The sequence below is a fragment of the Paramisgurnus dabryanus genome, chromosome 13 (genome assembly GCF_030506205.2).
Source record: "Paramisgurnus dabryanus chromosome 13, PD_genome_1.1, whole genome shotgun sequence".
In the NCBI taxonomy this organism is placed as follows: Eukaryota; Metazoa; Chordata; class Actinopteri; order Cypriniformes; family Cobitidae; genus Paramisgurnus; species Paramisgurnus dabryanus.
Genome location: NC_133349.1, coordinates 9,289,388 through 9,305,647, shown reverse-complemented (window position 1 = coordinate 9,305,647; position 16,260 = coordinate 9,289,388). Strand labels below are relative to the sequence as shown.

The following is a 16,260-nucleotide window of genomic DNA, read 5'->3' as shown; positions in this document are numbered from 1 at the left end:
TTTTGGTAAATATTTCCTGTATTTTCTGTTTGGATCTTAATAAAATAGATTGAAAAATAAATATGGATGGACATTAAAACTTCTACAAAAGTCTGGTGGTGGACTTTTGATGAAAATTACATATAAGCAGTTAAAAATGTAGCAAACAGCAGATAATTCAACAACGAGAATTTGCTTTTATGTTGTACACAACTGACTTGATAATGTGGAGGTTGAACAAAGTGTTTTGAAAAATTTATTTCTAAATTGAGAAATGTTCCAAAGCGACTGAGAGAAACTGTAACACAGACTGAGCAGTTTGATTTCCTGCAAATTTGTGAAAGTTTATAAATAACTTTAATTACAATATCAGGGGAATAATTGATTATTTTAATTTTTTGTCTTAGTTGTGCGGCCCTTTCAAAAGTATCTATCCATGTATCCATAATAAAAGGATGCATAGATAGATAGATAGATAGATAGATAGATAGATAGATAGATAGATAGATAGATAGATAGATAGATAGATAGATAGATAGATAGATAGATCGATAGATTGATAGATAGATTGATAGATAGATCGATAGATAGATAGATAGATATCTAACTGACTACTCTTAGTACACTCTTAACATGACTGAAGACCTGATAAATTAGATGCAGATTAGAACAATGTTTAGACAAGGTAATGCCTTAGTCCATATATATGGCTTATGCTGGTCCCCCTTGATCCATCTGTCCTTATTGCTTGATTTATGAAATGGTGATATCCACAGAATATTATAAATCTGCTGCCTTTTAAGTGGGCTGGATTGATTTTTAGCACACATCTAAAGCAGAAGTATATCAATGATGACATCTGCATTTGTGTAGCATTATGTCTGTCAGACTTAATGAAGCATGTGTCTGGTCCATATACTATGGTAATTGTGGGAGCATGGGGCCAGATAATGAAGGCCACGGAAGATATCCCATCACCATCATTTCTGTGTCACTTTTTGTGAAATAGACACAAGGATTAAAGGATGAATGTAACCCTAATTATCCATGTGAACCAATAGAAATGTTTCAGTTAAATTAACATTGGCAGTTCTTATAATCTTTTTATTATCATTTGTAAATATGTTAAAAGGAATGCGTGTATTTTAGGTGCTGCATTTCTCTTTGTTTGTTTGCTTTCCCATCTAAACACGTGTCCACATTTCCACAAGTCTTTCAACCCACTAATCACAATGTTTAAAATACTTTTTAGGCACGATATGAAGCATTTTGTTATTTTCAAAGCATGGCAAGTATTCAATTAGATATTTGCAATTTCATTCTTAACCCCTGGGTGAAATCTGATTGTGTGTCCATTTATCCATGTAATTACAGGAATTCTTCTGCTGACAATATCTGATCGTGTATTCAGTGCTGAAAATGCTTTGATCCAAAGGATTCCAGCAATCTGTAAATGAAACCCACATGAAATACCAGAATAAGAACTACCACTAATCAGGCCTTTGAAGTGTTGATATGTTTCCTTGTTATTCTGTAGTAAAGTCCCACAAGTTCAAATTGTGTCGTTTATGTGGTGCTCTGGGTCTAGAGTAAAATAAAAAAATATATATAAGCAATAAACACTTAAAAATAAAGGCTGCAATTAAAGCAACCACATTATTCCCTTACAGCACAGTAATTTAACATCACGATCAGTTAAGAAATCAGTCATGTCCATGCATTCACATTTATTACAAACCCTAATTGAGGATGAAAAAGAATGAGTGGTCTTACATTTTATTAGTGAATGAATTGTGTACAGCCCACGGCTACTCTTTCATTTTAAACTCGGCCTAAGCCCAGAGCAATTAATAGAAACCATACAGCATGAGCCATTAAAATGGACTCAAAGTTCTGGCGTGGGTTCAGCTCCATCTTATATATTAATTAATTTTTAATTCAACAAATGCTTTGCAGATGTGCTACATTCTTTGTGCCCAGCAGACAAAAATCAGAAAAAGTAAGCTAAAAAGGACTGCCAATTTTAATTATAAACATACACCTTTTAAATTTCACCAATTGTGTATGCATATATTGTATACTGTATAAAATAATACTATCCAATAAAATACATGTATGTATATTTGCTTAAACTTACAGCTAAGCACAATTCACACAGAGGTTTGCCACATTTTCATAATATCTAAATCTTCATTAAATGAAACATTTCATTAAACCTAAACAGCTAAAATTACATGTTTATTGTGTATAACTGCAAGTTGTTCAACAAATGTAGGCTATATACAAATAGGCTTGGAACAGATAAAAATAAATTACATTTATCAAAAACAGACGTATTTCATTGTCAACAGCCATAGTTCATATATGAAATTAAAAAGAAGTGTAAGAAATTAAACAAATATAAATAATAATCAATTAATCAAACAAAAAAGAGAAAGAAAAACATAAAATCATAAATAATAATAAAATTAATAAATAATAAACTTAAAGTAAAATATAATACAATGGGTTACAAATAGTTATTGGGTACAAAGATCTTTGAAAAAATGTCTAGCTTTTTCATTTGAAAGGTTATCAAGAGATTTTGCAAAGTCTATTACAAAAAGTGTATAAGTTTGCAAGTGCAGTCAAACGATTTGTTACGTGCTGCCAATCTTAACCAATGAGCATCCTACACGTCATCAACACGAGCCGGTAGTAAAACGCGCGATATTTTGAACAAAACAAACAACTTACAGCCGTGAGCTTAACTTTTAACCGTTAAATCTGTTAAAACCGAACGGCAAAGAGTGACTTTAATCCTTCAGTCATGTCTAAGAAAGCACCAAGAGCAACACTGAAGTTTCGTATGAAGAAGAACGCGGATGTACGGATAGGAAAAAACGCCGATTTAATGGTGAGTGAACGATCATGAACCGACAATATAACGTTACTCTTTGTTTAATTGTAAACGCAGTTCAGCTCCTGTCCACAATGTTGTCGTTTTATCAGACTATTGCGTGTTTTATGATCTGTATTTTAAATATAACAGCTGTCTGTGTCTTAAAACCCTGTCGCGTTTCCTTAAAATACAGGCTATGCCCACACAAAACATTAAAACCTGGCAGCGCTTTAGCACGCATTTTAATGGGTGAGCCGTATCTATTTGTTTAGAGAAGGGAATACAGAACATGTAAATGAGCTCGATACATGTGATTTTGTGAGTTCATTTAATGTTGCTCCTTGTGATGAAGTTGTTTATGGCTGTTTATTTGTTTGATGCGACACCAGTAACCAGTACTATTGAATATCTCAGTACAAACATCTGATGTATCGTTAGATATCAAGTTAAAGTGTGTTTCTATTCCTTATTGCATTATATAGTCAACCAAGCAGCCTTTAGATGGTAACCAGCATCATTCAGGTTTAATTGTATTGAGCTTTTAATGTATTTTTTTTTTTTTTTGCTTTTGCTTTTGCTTTTGCAAAGCAGCTTTACAAGGTTATTTTAGCACAAAAACAGTAGAGACAGGAGAAAAGCAGAACATAGCAAGTCATATAACACAGCAAGTGTGGAAAATACAGTTTTGTTTTTCTTTTCATGTGTAAGCTCGGCATGCATTGCAGAATGCGATTTGTCTGTTGAATATTAGGTCTGTTGTCTGGCTGTTAAAGTATTGTACCTCTACCTTACCTCCTAAGCTTTAAGTTAGTTTATAAAGCTTTTAGTTTGATTTCAGGCTTAGTAGCAAGAACAGGACAATATTTAAATTCAGGGCATTTCTAATCTGGACCTTTCACCTGTACAATATAATAATTGTAGCAGGACATGCACAGCACAAGACAGCAAAATTTAAATGGTGTGCAACCTGTGTATGTTTCTCATTTACCTTGTCACTTAGGCTTAAAATCTAAGTTTATGATCAGTAAATCTGTACTAACCACACAAGGATGAACTACACATTAAAACTAAAGATAGGTTCACAGCTGCCGTTGTCTAACTTAGTTTATTCAGTATGTTCTGCGCAGTAAGTCACTAGCTACGTTTACATTAATAAATCCTATCATCGCGTTTACATGAACACTTAATAATGTGTTCAGATTCATGTGTGTGTTTATTTGGTACAAGCTTTAAATCAAATTTGATCATTTGACATGCGCATGTTGCAGAAATATGGTTTCAATATACACATACAAGCCATCCTCCTAAAATAGCTGTGCGTCTTTCAGGTCATAATTAATAAACGACGAGCACATGGAGCTTTGTGCCGTGCTGATTATCAAGCAGCAGCAAAAACACCCATTCACATGTGCCCCAAAAGCGTGTTTGATTTCACCGTCCGCAAGAGTGAGTCCAAACGCATTTGTGAATCGGAGTATAAATCATTGAATGACCGGACAACGCTGTCTCGTATCACTCACTTTACAGAGGATTGAAAGGAGATTAGGAAAATTTTAGAATGATAAGACAGTCACTTCATGTGACATCCTTTAACAACAAAAGCTTGCATTCTGTGAGTCCTACATCATTACGCCAATTGTAAAGTCATTGTATTTGCTCTCCAATCAGGTAGGTGACAGAAATGCACTTTAAGTGGGTATGCCAACCACCATTAAAAAATAAAAGAAGTTTGCACATGGGCAGAGCTTTCTAGTTTGTTATCAACCTGATCAAGTGTTTACGTATACCTTTTGTAAGCTGTTAAAAAGGACAAACCACCCCTTTCAAACCGATTACATTTTTAATCCGTTTGGTTCTTCTTATTCCGATTGAGGTGTTTACATGCATGCCTGGGAGTCAATCATTCTGATTGGCTGTTCAGCATAGCCAACCAGTGCACAAAAATGTAAAACGCAAGTGATGAAGCACACAAACAACAAAGTCAAGAGGTAACATAACCAAATGCATATCTTATTTTTTTCATGTCTCATTCCAATTTCATGAATATTTTAAAAAGATATGGCTTTAAAGACATTACAAATATATCACAAATTCCATCTGTGTTGAGCAAAGTTTGTGCAAAACTGTTAAACGAGCGATGTTATTTGTTAACATTTAGTTAATGCCTCAGTTAGCATGAACTAATAATGAAAAATACTTCTACAACATTTATTAATCTTTGTTCATTTTAATTTCGACATTTACTAATACAATTATAAAATCAAGCATTGTAACCGTTATCATTAATTAATGTACCATGAACTAAAATAAATAACTGTATTATAGACATTAACTAACATTAACAAGAATTAAAGGAACAGTATGTAGGATTGTGGCCAAAACTGGTATTGCAATCACAAAACTTGTGGCTAAAACTGGTACTGCAATCACACAGTCAGTGGCCAATACACAAAATGACAACATAAACATCAGTTGAGGGCTGCAACTCCACTTTTTAAATCACAGTATCCTGGCCAGACCACTGTTGTCAGTGATACAAGTATTTAAAATGAAAATGATTTCTTAATGCCTAGTGATATATCAGGGCCATTTTATGATTAATTGATATACATTTCTTACATACTGTTCCTTTAATACATAATTTGTCACTGACTGTACTATGGCTGATTATGCATTGTGTGTGTGTGTGGAGGATGGGGAATGCTGCCCATGCACTAACAGGCTCCTAATAAAAGGTCCATTGCAGCTGGTCTTTCTTTATGGAGACTGGAGGTGGGATGTAAAAGCCTACTGAAAGGTGCTCCGCTTTACAGGGGTCTAATCCAGCCATTAAACTGAAAGGAAAACTTCAGGAAAATGAAAGAAAGGCTCAGTTTACCCTCCTATGAATATGTACCGGTTTGATCTGGTTTCCTGTGCTTTTAATGGCAAAATTCCTAATAACGTCCTTCGCACATAGCCTACTGATCCTGTGGATCAGTAGCTCTGCTTGTAATGTTGAACGTTGTTATTAATAGGTTTTTGCTTTCAAATGAAGTTCCCAGATTGTATACCTTCAATTTGAATGTTTTTGGATTCTGTATTTATTTTAGTTGCAGAGGCAATTTTACGCCTCAGTTAGCTCAAGTAGGCTATGAGTAGGTGCCTGTCAAAATACGAAACGAGAACAGGTTTGTTTACACATTGTTGAATCATAAAACAATGACATGATTTTGTTTGATCAGTTTGGTGAATCATATCTGATCCAGTTTACAGTTCTGCTAAACTTGCATGAAAATATATCAGCCTGCACAATTTTTTTGGATTTAAAGACAATTGACTTGGCAGCGACCCTTTTCCATGTCCTGTCAATACAATCACTAATCTTTGTGTTCCCTCTCAGCTGCATCAGTTTTGACTCTCGGATGCTTTGGTAAAGACCGGTCACAATCCCATAACAAGTGCAGTCTCTCTAAGCACAACAACAGCTTGCGAGATTATCCCAGCCATACTATTTCATCCCTCCTGTTTATAAGAGCTGCTTGCCCGTTGGGTCAGTGGCTTAAGACGTTGCTTTGTTCTCTCATTGAACTGATAGAGCCTGTGCTGCATTTGATGGTTGGTTGAACACGAAAATAATCCGCTTCATCCTGCAAGGAAGCTGTGAAAGTATCTGTTTTCTTTTTCCAGATTTTGTCCTGAACCAGGACCCCCTTCTGCCCCCTGACAGCAAAGTGTGCTCCCTGGTGTTATAGCTCTTTAGATTTTGGAGGTCAGACCAGAAGCTGTTGGCATTTTTCACACTGGGTTATTACGAGCGGCGCTGGCTTGTTTAATGTAATGGCATGATAGGTCATTGAAAGCATTTGAGCCGAAATTTGTGTTTATTTAGGCACTGATTGGTGCAGTTTTTCAGAGATTTAAAAATGTGTGGTGAGGTAACTGGGAAATAATGTCAGCCAGAAGCGTTTGGGTATTTAAAACGCTATATTTGATGAGACATTCGAATTAAATTGATTTGTAATCTTCATAATAAACCAGGATTCTGTCTTTCTTTCACATCATTAAACATGGGCTTACCTAAAACTTTTTTAATTTTTTTTATAAGATGAGAAACTAAAATCTCGCTCGTCTCGTTTTTCTCTCTTGTTTTAATTCAAAGGAAAGTCACCTAAATTTTTTTTTTGCTTGCTTCCTGAAATCAAATGCTGAAATCTGTTGGGGTGGTTTTCCAGACAGGTCTTATCCTAGTCCCAGACTAAAATGTATGTTTGAGTTGCTTAAATTAAAAAAACACCTGTTTCTGACTAATTTTAACATAAGAAGAGTTTGGTTCCAAAACGCGATAAACGGCATTTAATAAAAAATAGTGACCACCAAAATCAGTATTGTATCAATTCAGTAGTAAAAAAGTATATTCTTAATTTTATGCAAAATCCAATATACACTGTGTTATTCTGTTAGCTTTTCTCCTTTTTAAAAAAAAAAAAAACGCGATAAATGCCAGTCCTAATTCTCTGCAGAGTGCAATAAATCGGCTCCACAAATCACAGCGCAACATTCCACGCATTTCAGTAAACAATGTAGGCGCTTTGAATAAACATGGAATCCTAGTTTTCCTCATCTACTTTGGAGTTAGTGATCCACAAACAAACAAAAACAAAATAACACTTTTGATGGAATTGATAAACCTATGGTGGTTTTCTGTGACGGGAAAGAAACGTAAGCCACTCGGGCGAAGGAAAATGCCAGCTGTTTCTCACACAACAGCATCAAACTTCTGTCATGCTAACACATTGTCCCCAGGGGATCGTATGAAAAACGTTCCAAATATTTTTACGGGAAGTCGACTAAAATCCAGCAGGACCAAAACCTTTTACAGCTGATCAATGTCAAATTTTAGCGACGATGCCCCAAGGATGACCTCAGCAATGACAGTGTTCTTAACTCTTTCACCGCCGTTGACGAGATAACTCGTCAATTAAGAGAAAACGCTTCCCTGTCAAAGACTAGAATTTCCGGCTTTCCGCACTTCTGCAACTTATAAAACCTGGAAGTAACGCCTCACGAGAGCGATAAAGAACTCCGTGTATGTTTTAAAGATTGCTCTGCATCTGATCTCTATCAAAAGTCCTTCACAAAAATAGAATTATCTCAGTTTTTGCTCAAAATTGTTGTTGAGAGGAGATAAAAAAGAACTAATGAAGGTTTTTTGTTTGAAAGCAGAGGGTCTGTTCTTTCATTTGATATATTGTTTGTTAATATATTTAAAGAAGAACATTTTCTGGAAGGCATAAAACTTTTGTGAAAATCATGAAAAATGCATGCCGCTGGCTGGCAAGTTTTTTTATAAAAACGCTGGTGGGGAAAGAGTTAATATTACAAAGTAAGTGTTTTGATTAATGCAATTAATGTTTCTTTTTTTATCAGTGTACCACTAGTCAACTTAATGAATATAACATGGCAAATATGAATGCAAATTATAATTATTATAATTAATTGCACTTATTATATTATGATTTATTGCACTTTGCAGAAAAAATAATTCGTTTTTATAATAAATCTTTGAAAATCTTATGTTTTAATAACCTAAAGATGCTATGTGAAAGTTTGTAACTCATCTTGTTTTTCATCTTGCCACTTTCTTGATATAAAAAACTGAAATTACTAAAAATGGACTTATTGTATTTTGGAACCAAATTCTTTATATATCGGTGACGTTTTTTTTTTTTTGTCTCAAGATGCACCACCGTGGTGTTTTTTGTAAGGTATGTTTGCAAAAACTTCAATGACCAAATATAAATAAGGCCTGGTCCTGGATTAGCCTAAACCCTGTCTGAAAAACCGCCCCATAGTCTTTAATCACTTGTTAGCCAACAGACAATTAGCAACCATAAGTTTTTCAGCAGTAAAATTGTGCCAGTGTCAGTCCTGCAGTAGAGCAATTCCAGTGTTATGGATGTGAAATTTGCAGTCAAAACTTGAAATATAAATGATCAGAGTGCATGTATTACCAATATATTGAACCATCTGTTTATATTTTTCGTAACCCCTGATGATAGAGTCCAGACATCAGAAAAATATCAGTCTATTTGCGTGCTCTCTATTTTAGATGAAGGGAAACTAAAGATGACATAAGTTTTTGGGAGAAAGGATGACACTTCAAATAACATTCAATATTAATTTTTTTATGGACAATTATGAGGAAGATACAGCGTTATAGTCATAGATGTGACATATCTCCTTTATGCACTTACTTAAATATAAAAAAATGCTAAACTTTAACAGAGTCTTTGCATCGGTATTTAAACCACCAAAAATTGACATATGAGATATCAGTATGGTTAAAAACTTTCCTTTTCATAATAATTTTGACATTTGCATGGCATTGCCAAGTGTACATCTCTACAATGTACACCCGTCTTAAATCTTAGAGGTAGATGACACAGATTCTTTTCTCTGCTCCTATCGGATTTCAAATCAGTTTTTTTTTTGCACCTTTCTGCCTTCAGTAAAGTTTCCATGTGCTTTCCGTGTCTGCATGAGGCAGTAGATACCGCCTCTGCTCTAATCAGTTCAGCCCGGTTGTTATGTTTTGGCAAAGCCTCTGGCACAGGGATCTCGAAAACACTCTCAACACCAGCTGTTGGACAAGTATTCAGACGCCCCTGCGATGACCCACAATTATGAAAATGAGGTATTAATAGATTTAAATTGCATCCAAATGGCTGTCGTGTAGATGTACAAGGAGTGCTGCCTTTTTCCCCGCTGAAATCATTAGGGAAATAGCTGGATTAGGTTCAGTAGATGTGGCCACTTGTTTCATTTGTCTGTGTTTAAGACATGGAGTGCAGAAGATGATTGATTTGGTTTGTTTGACTGAATGAGTCTTGTGAATAAAGAAATACTTTTAAAGTATGCACAGACATAAATGCCTCTTTGTATTTAGATTATGTAATTATTATAATCTGAAATCAAAGGTGATTGTTTCAAAGTATATTAATAATACAAATGATGCAGTTTGATAAGATCATGTATTCATCTTAGCAGAAACTAGTGCCATTAAAGCAACAATTGCATGTTGTGATCATATCAATAACAATATATGGAAAATTTTGGCAGTTTTGTATGTTGATTCAGAGTTGACATCATCTGAAGTCCTCGCAGGGTTTGGCATTATCTCCTTACAGATGCTGGGTCATAAAATCTGAATCCAAACTGGAGCTAGTTATTAAAGTTGCCAAAGAATGCATTGAAATAATATGTTCAATTGTTCTCTGATATCTAAGTTATGTGGCTTTATTAAGTGCAAAAATGATCCAGAAACCGTTTTATAACCCTAATGTCCATTTATTACCCTAGGATTTGCCCGCAGAATGAAATGGTCTATTATTACCTTATTTGAAAGTGTCATGAATAATAATAATGTTGAGCCAGGGCTCCAGACTAACTTTTTTCACTAGGAGCACAGTGGCCCCCAACTGAAAATTTTAGGGGCTCAACCAAAAAATTTAGGGGCACACATCGTAAATCAACATGCTAATCAAAAAATGACATTTCTACAAATTTCCACTGTATTACTAATAAATACTTTGATGATAGATGAAGAAAGTACAATGTGCTGTTTCAAATTCAGTGTCACGTCACAAAAAAAAGGTCAAATTTACTGGTCGCACATGTGCGACTGGATGTAAAATTCAGTGGCACACTCTCAAATTTTGGTGGCAAAATTCCACCATTTGGGGGCAGTCTGGAGCCCTGTGAGCTCTGCTCTGATTGGCTCTTTCACATAGGACCGCCTTTCAGTAGCTCTCTATAGCTGTGTCCCAATTCAAGGGCTGCAACCTTATGAGCATTCGACCTTAAAAGGTGAGCACTCTGTCTTTCAAGGTGGAAGCCTCAGAAGTTCGCGAAGAGAACTGAAATGAGACGGTATAACCTTCGGAGGACCCATAATTAGCGTCACCTGCTGCACGCGCCCACCTGCATGTTTCTGACTTATTAAAATAAATATGACATCAGAAAAATCATTAATTTATTTTAGAAATATGACACGTTGATGTATATTAAACTATTCAACAGTATACCAAATTAATCAACCTTATAAATATACGCAACATAAAAAGAATATTATTAACACAAAACATAACTTATAATACTAAAACAGTGACAAGAAAAATTTTTTTCTGATAAATACATTTTTATTTAAAAAAGGTTTTAATTGTTTATTTTAGAATATCCACCAATTATATGCAGCCGTTGCAGAGGCACAATGACTCTTGGGATATCCTCGGCTGTTAAGGATCCATTTGTTCTATCCTTAACAGCGTGGAGAAATGAGGATGCATTTTGAGGCTTCATTCTAAGCATCCTTTTAATTGGGACGGCCTTACTGGCCTTAAGTCGCGCTGCTGTGACTCAGTCGGTCTTAAGCTGTGTCCCAATTCAAGGGCTGCGACCTTCTAAGGACGTATTTTATGTGTGTAAACAGACCTTATGTGTGAGCCTGTATCTTACAAAGATGCAGACTTTGAGGAATAATCATTTGTTTGGAGATTGTTATTGGACATTTCTGTGTGGTATTTTTTTGGTGTTTTTGTATGGACCTGCAAAACGTAACTGTAACGTCAATAGTAGAACTACAGCCTAAACGCTAGCATATAGAATTAACTCAGCAGTCACAACTTTGTTTCAAACATTGTAACAACATTGTACTTAATGTATTGTTTGGCCGTACATGACAACTGTAACATCACAGTCAGAGTTACAGTGAGGAAAATTTGATCACCCTACTATATTGCAAGTTCTCCCACTTAGAAATCATGGAGGGGTCTGAAATTGTCATCGTAGGTGCATGTCCACTGTGAGAGACATAATCTAAAAAAATCCAGAAATCACAATGCATGATTTTTTTTTAACTATTTATTTGTATGATACAGCTGCAAATAAGTATTTGAACACCTGAGAAAGTCAATGTTAATATTTGGTACAGTAGCCTTTGTTTGCAATTACAGAGGTCAAACTTTTCCTGTAGTTTTTCACCAGGTTTGCACACACTGCAGGAGGGATTTTGGCCCACTTCTCCACACAGATCTTCTCTGTCGCTGTGAAACACAGAGTTTGAGCTCCTTTCAAAGATTATTTATTGGGTTTAGGTCTGGAGACTGGCTAGGCCACGCCAGAACCTTGATATGCTTCTTACAGAGCCACTCCTTGGTTCCCTCTAACTGAAGGAAGGAGGTTGTTCCCCAAAATCTTGCAAAACAAGAGGGGCCTGTCATCCTCTCCTTAGTGCAGTTGCCCTGTCCCATGTGCAGAAAAACACCTCCAAAGTATGATGCTACCACTCCCATGCTTAACAGTAGGGATGGTGTTCTTGGGCTGGTGCCCATCATTATTATTCCTCCAAACACATTTAGTGGAATTATGACCAAACAGTTCTGTTTTGGTCTCATCTGACCACATGACTTTCTCCCATGACTCCTCTGGGTAATCCTTATGGTCATTGGCAAACTTAAGACGGGTCTGGACATGTGCTGGTTTAAGCAGGGGAACCTTCCGCGCCATGCATGATTTCAAACCATGACGTCTTAGTGTATTACCAACAGTAAACAACAGTAAATTTTCCTCACTGTATGTTGAGATTGACCTGTTTTCTAGCGGTCTTTTGTGTGCACAAGATTTACAAAAGAAGGAGGAAACAATCGTTTTTGAGCTTTCCATTCTACGGCACTTTTAATAAATACCGTTTAGAGAAATTGACTGCAGACATGCTCACGCTCATAGACATCCTAGGATCTGATCCAGTTTTGACTGTAATCCAAATACAATATTCAGTCATGAATGACACATGTGTTGGGATGTGTATTGTGTACATGAATACAAGATGTGAAACCCAGCCCTATGGCTTATTGTGCAAAACAAAATCATGTTTTTTGATGCAGAAAAGCTTTCCTGATGTTATAAGCATGCTTTAAGTTACATGATCAAATTTATTTATATAGCACATTTAAAATCAACAGTTATGCCTAAAGTGCTGTACAATAAGAGTTGTTAAGAGAAAACACATTGTATCTGTCAGGCACACAAAAGTCTTTATGATCTACAAAAACAGATCTACACACTAGTATTTTTCTTCTGTTGTGAAAGGTTGTTTATTTAATATCAATGTCTATAGATCATTTCTGTTGTGTCCATAGGCTCAGTTGAATCTTCTGGTTGTCCTACATCGTCTAGCAGAGGAGTCCAGGGTCAAAGCCTTTGAAGAAAAATCAGCAACCATCAAAGATCACCACGTCAGAGCTGTCGCCAAGGTATCTAGGGCAACTATACTGATGAAGAGACATGCATTAACCTATAATATATCTCATCTCATATAATATAATATATGGTGTTAGAAAGTGCCTTTGTCTTTATTTCTGAAGCAAATCTATTATATATTGAAGAAGATGGCCCTATGCATTATAATATGCTACATTTCGCCATTCATTATTTTATATAGTCCATATATATTGGTTTTCTTAGTACATTTTTAACTGATTGAAAACAGTTTTTTTATTGTCACGTAGGCTTTATTTGTATTGATTATCGTTGTAAAAGCCAGAAAATCCCTGGTCAATTGAACAGCATTGAACTTTAAAACAAAATGTCCTTCCAAGTCCGTTCTTTATACTGCAATTGATTTATTTTAGCCGGAGGTCCAGCGTGTGTTCAGGCAGTGATGCTTTCATGTAAGGACAGTGGGTACTTCAAATTGACTGGGTTAGGTTTCAGATGCATATTAAATGAATCAGGCTGCATTGTTAGCAGATGTCACCTATGGCCGCTCTATTGATCTTCTCAACAGTATGCGTTACAGCAATCAGTTTGATCATTGGTGACCTGCCAAGAGGTACATCAGGTGCAGCTTATCTCTGTCCACTTTGTTACCAGTTCAAACCTTTTTTGCCATCTGACTGGCTGAGATCACACCATCACGTAATAAACAGGAAGAAATAAACATCTGTACTGATTTTGAGGCTGCATAACAACTTAAACATTGTGCAGAAACATTTTTGGGAATTTGAAGTTTTGTGCCAGTGCCTAGCGTAACAACATAAAACCCTTAATGTTTGTTGTGATGTTCTCTTGAAACCATAATTCGTAATCCGTCCAATTTTATTCTATTACTAATAATAATATTAATAATTATAATAATAAAATCTGTTTTTAGAACCCAAAAGAAGGTCCCTCCCAAAATGTTAACAATACATTTACATTGACTGAAGTATATCTGAAATTGCTGTGTTGATTAATGTTGGCGTTTTGAAGTTTAGCTATGCGAGTCTTGTGCTTTAGATTAGGCCCAGCTGACGCTCCCCTTATTGTTATTTATTTATTCATGTATTGTTTTGAAGCCGAGGTCTTACGTGACCTAATCCTCAGCAACTGCACAAACTCACATCGCAGCCGGAATCCAGCCACGTCATCTTGCAAGCACCTTTTCGGTGGATTTTTTTTCTCCAGGGCTGTGGATGCGAGCGGGGCACCACATCAAATGAGTCAGAAGAACACTGAACAGAGATCCGGCCAATTTTAAGTCATCGCCCCGCGTTTATTTTCACTGGGGAGGAGAGCTTATTTGGTTTAGATGTAATTGTGTGCAGAGACGAGTGCTTCTTGCACAGATGCTGTAGCGCAGCAGACCTCACCTTATTTCAAATGAAGAGTGTTCGAGATGACCTTAAATGAAGATGTTAGAAGTTTCACGCTTTACAGAGTTCAGACACCGACTGGTTCAGCTTGGCCACCTATGAATCAGGTGTGTAATGTAGAGAGCTTGTGTATGGAAAGGGGGTGTAAAAAAAGAGGGCGTATTTGCCAAAGTGTACCCAAGAAAGTAGCCAATTAGCTATTTTTGGCTTTATTTATTTATTTTTGTGTTCAGTTTCTAACTAATCATTTTCTTCTCTGTTACAGAAACTGTTAAAGAGTGTACGTGGATAACATGGACAACTTCCTATCAAACTTTTTTTAAACAAAAGCTTTGACCCCGTGAACAGTTTAGTAGTCATCATGATGTGTGCTAGACACCAAGACAATTGTATTTGTATTAATTTTCTATTTATGTCGGCATGTCTCATAATCCCACATGGATGTTATTAGTGTTGGATTTTTTTTGCTTTTTAAAGGTCATGGGAAAGATTTATGTAAACTTTAGATGATGGACAGTATCAAGCCCGGAAATCTAAAGCGGCAAAGGTGACCCTCAGCTCTTAAGATCGAATTATTACGCAACACCTGTTAATAAACAATTTGTACCACTTAACATGGGTAACAGACGGTTGAGTAACCGTGCAGTGTTTCTTTCCCCGCTCTGTAAAACAACAAGATGTTTGGCTGTTGGCCATCGACAACAGTGGGACCATTATCTGTGGCTGCTCACGAAAGCAGGTCTTAGCTGGAAAGTTAACTCGGATGATGTTACGCCGTCCTGTGTTGACTTGGTATCAAATGCACCACTTGTAATGAGATAGTAATGATTCAATTTGAAATAAAAATGATCTGTCTAACCTATCCATGAGAAAATTAAGTACTTTGGGTGAATGTTGTGAAGCCTTTCAAGAACATGTCCTGGCAAATTTTAAATGATGAAACATAAGAAATTTTGTTTTTTATATTATCAATGAAGCTTGTTATTAATTTGATTTGTGGTTTTATTTTCATGTGAATGTTGTATTTATTTCATGAAAATAAAAAATATCTATATACTTCCGTTTCATGGTGACTTTAATACCATCCCAGCTTATTAAACAAAGGCAACTTTACGTCTGCTTTGTAGATTTTTTCAAAATGTGTGACCACTAGGTTTTGGTGCTCATAAGTGAACTTCTCTCATGCTCTGAAATATAGCATTTATATTTTTTTCATTTCTTTTCTGTCAAGTTGCACAGACTGTGGTATATTATAAGCACCAACTGCCTGGTACATCTTCACTTTATTCAAGAAGAGGTAGAGGTATCTTAGTAGCTAGATGTAGTGTCGACACAAGTGACAATCAGTTTGGTTTCAGCTTAAATAACTTGTTTTAATGTCTTGTTTGTGTGGGACCAAAGGGCTTGACCCCCAAGACAAGAGGAAAGTAAATGTTTAGGTCTCACTTTGCTTGTGTATTTACAAGTGTATCCCACTCATGGTCACGTGACCTGGGAGAGACCCTTCTCTAATCCTACTGTCAGAATTAATTGGGCTGTCGGCGATTGATCTGCAGAGTGTTTGTGCTCTGCCTAAAACAGACCTTTACAACAGTCTTTAAAGAGAAACCTGTTGATAACACTTTCCAGTAGGTCTTGGGCGGCTCTGTTATCTATGTATGTTGTCTTCATAACTGTGAAGGGTGGTATCTACTTTTCAAATCAGGGAGTTTTGTCTGTTGTGCTGTT

The 16,260-nt window shown here is 36.0% G+C and overlaps 1 protein-coding gene across 1 annotated transcript; it reads left to right on the top strand.

Annotated features, from left to right (window-relative positions):
- Positions 1–2,670: 2,670 nt before the first annotated feature.
- On the top strand, positions 2,671–15,588 carry cenpw (centromere protein W). Its single transcript, XM_065239877.1, has 3 exons — positions 2,671–2,875; positions 13,039–13,152; positions 14,798–15,588. Exons 1-3 carry the CDS (start codon positions 2,789–2,791, stop codon positions 14,822–14,824), a joined length of 228 nt encoding a protein of 75 aa, XP_065095949.1. The 5' UTR covers positions 2,671–2,788; the 3' UTR covers positions 14,825–15,588.
- The last annotated feature ends 672 nt before the right edge of the window (positions 15,589–16,260 follow it).

Bases quoted from the DNA above. Each gene is read 5' to 3' on its own strand.
- cenpw (XM_065239877.1), top strand. From the start codon at position 2,789: ATGTCTAAGAAAGCACCAAGAGCAACACTGAAGTTTCGTATGAAGAAG. The intron at 2,876-13,038 runs GTGAGTGAACGA...TTGTGTCCATAG, and splicing joins GAAAAAACGCCGATTTAATG to GCTCAGTTGAATCTTCTGGT. The intron at 13,153-14,797 runs GTATCTAGGGCA...TCTCTGTTACAG, and splicing joins ACGTCAGAGCTGTCGCCAAG to AAACTGTTAAAGAGTGTACG.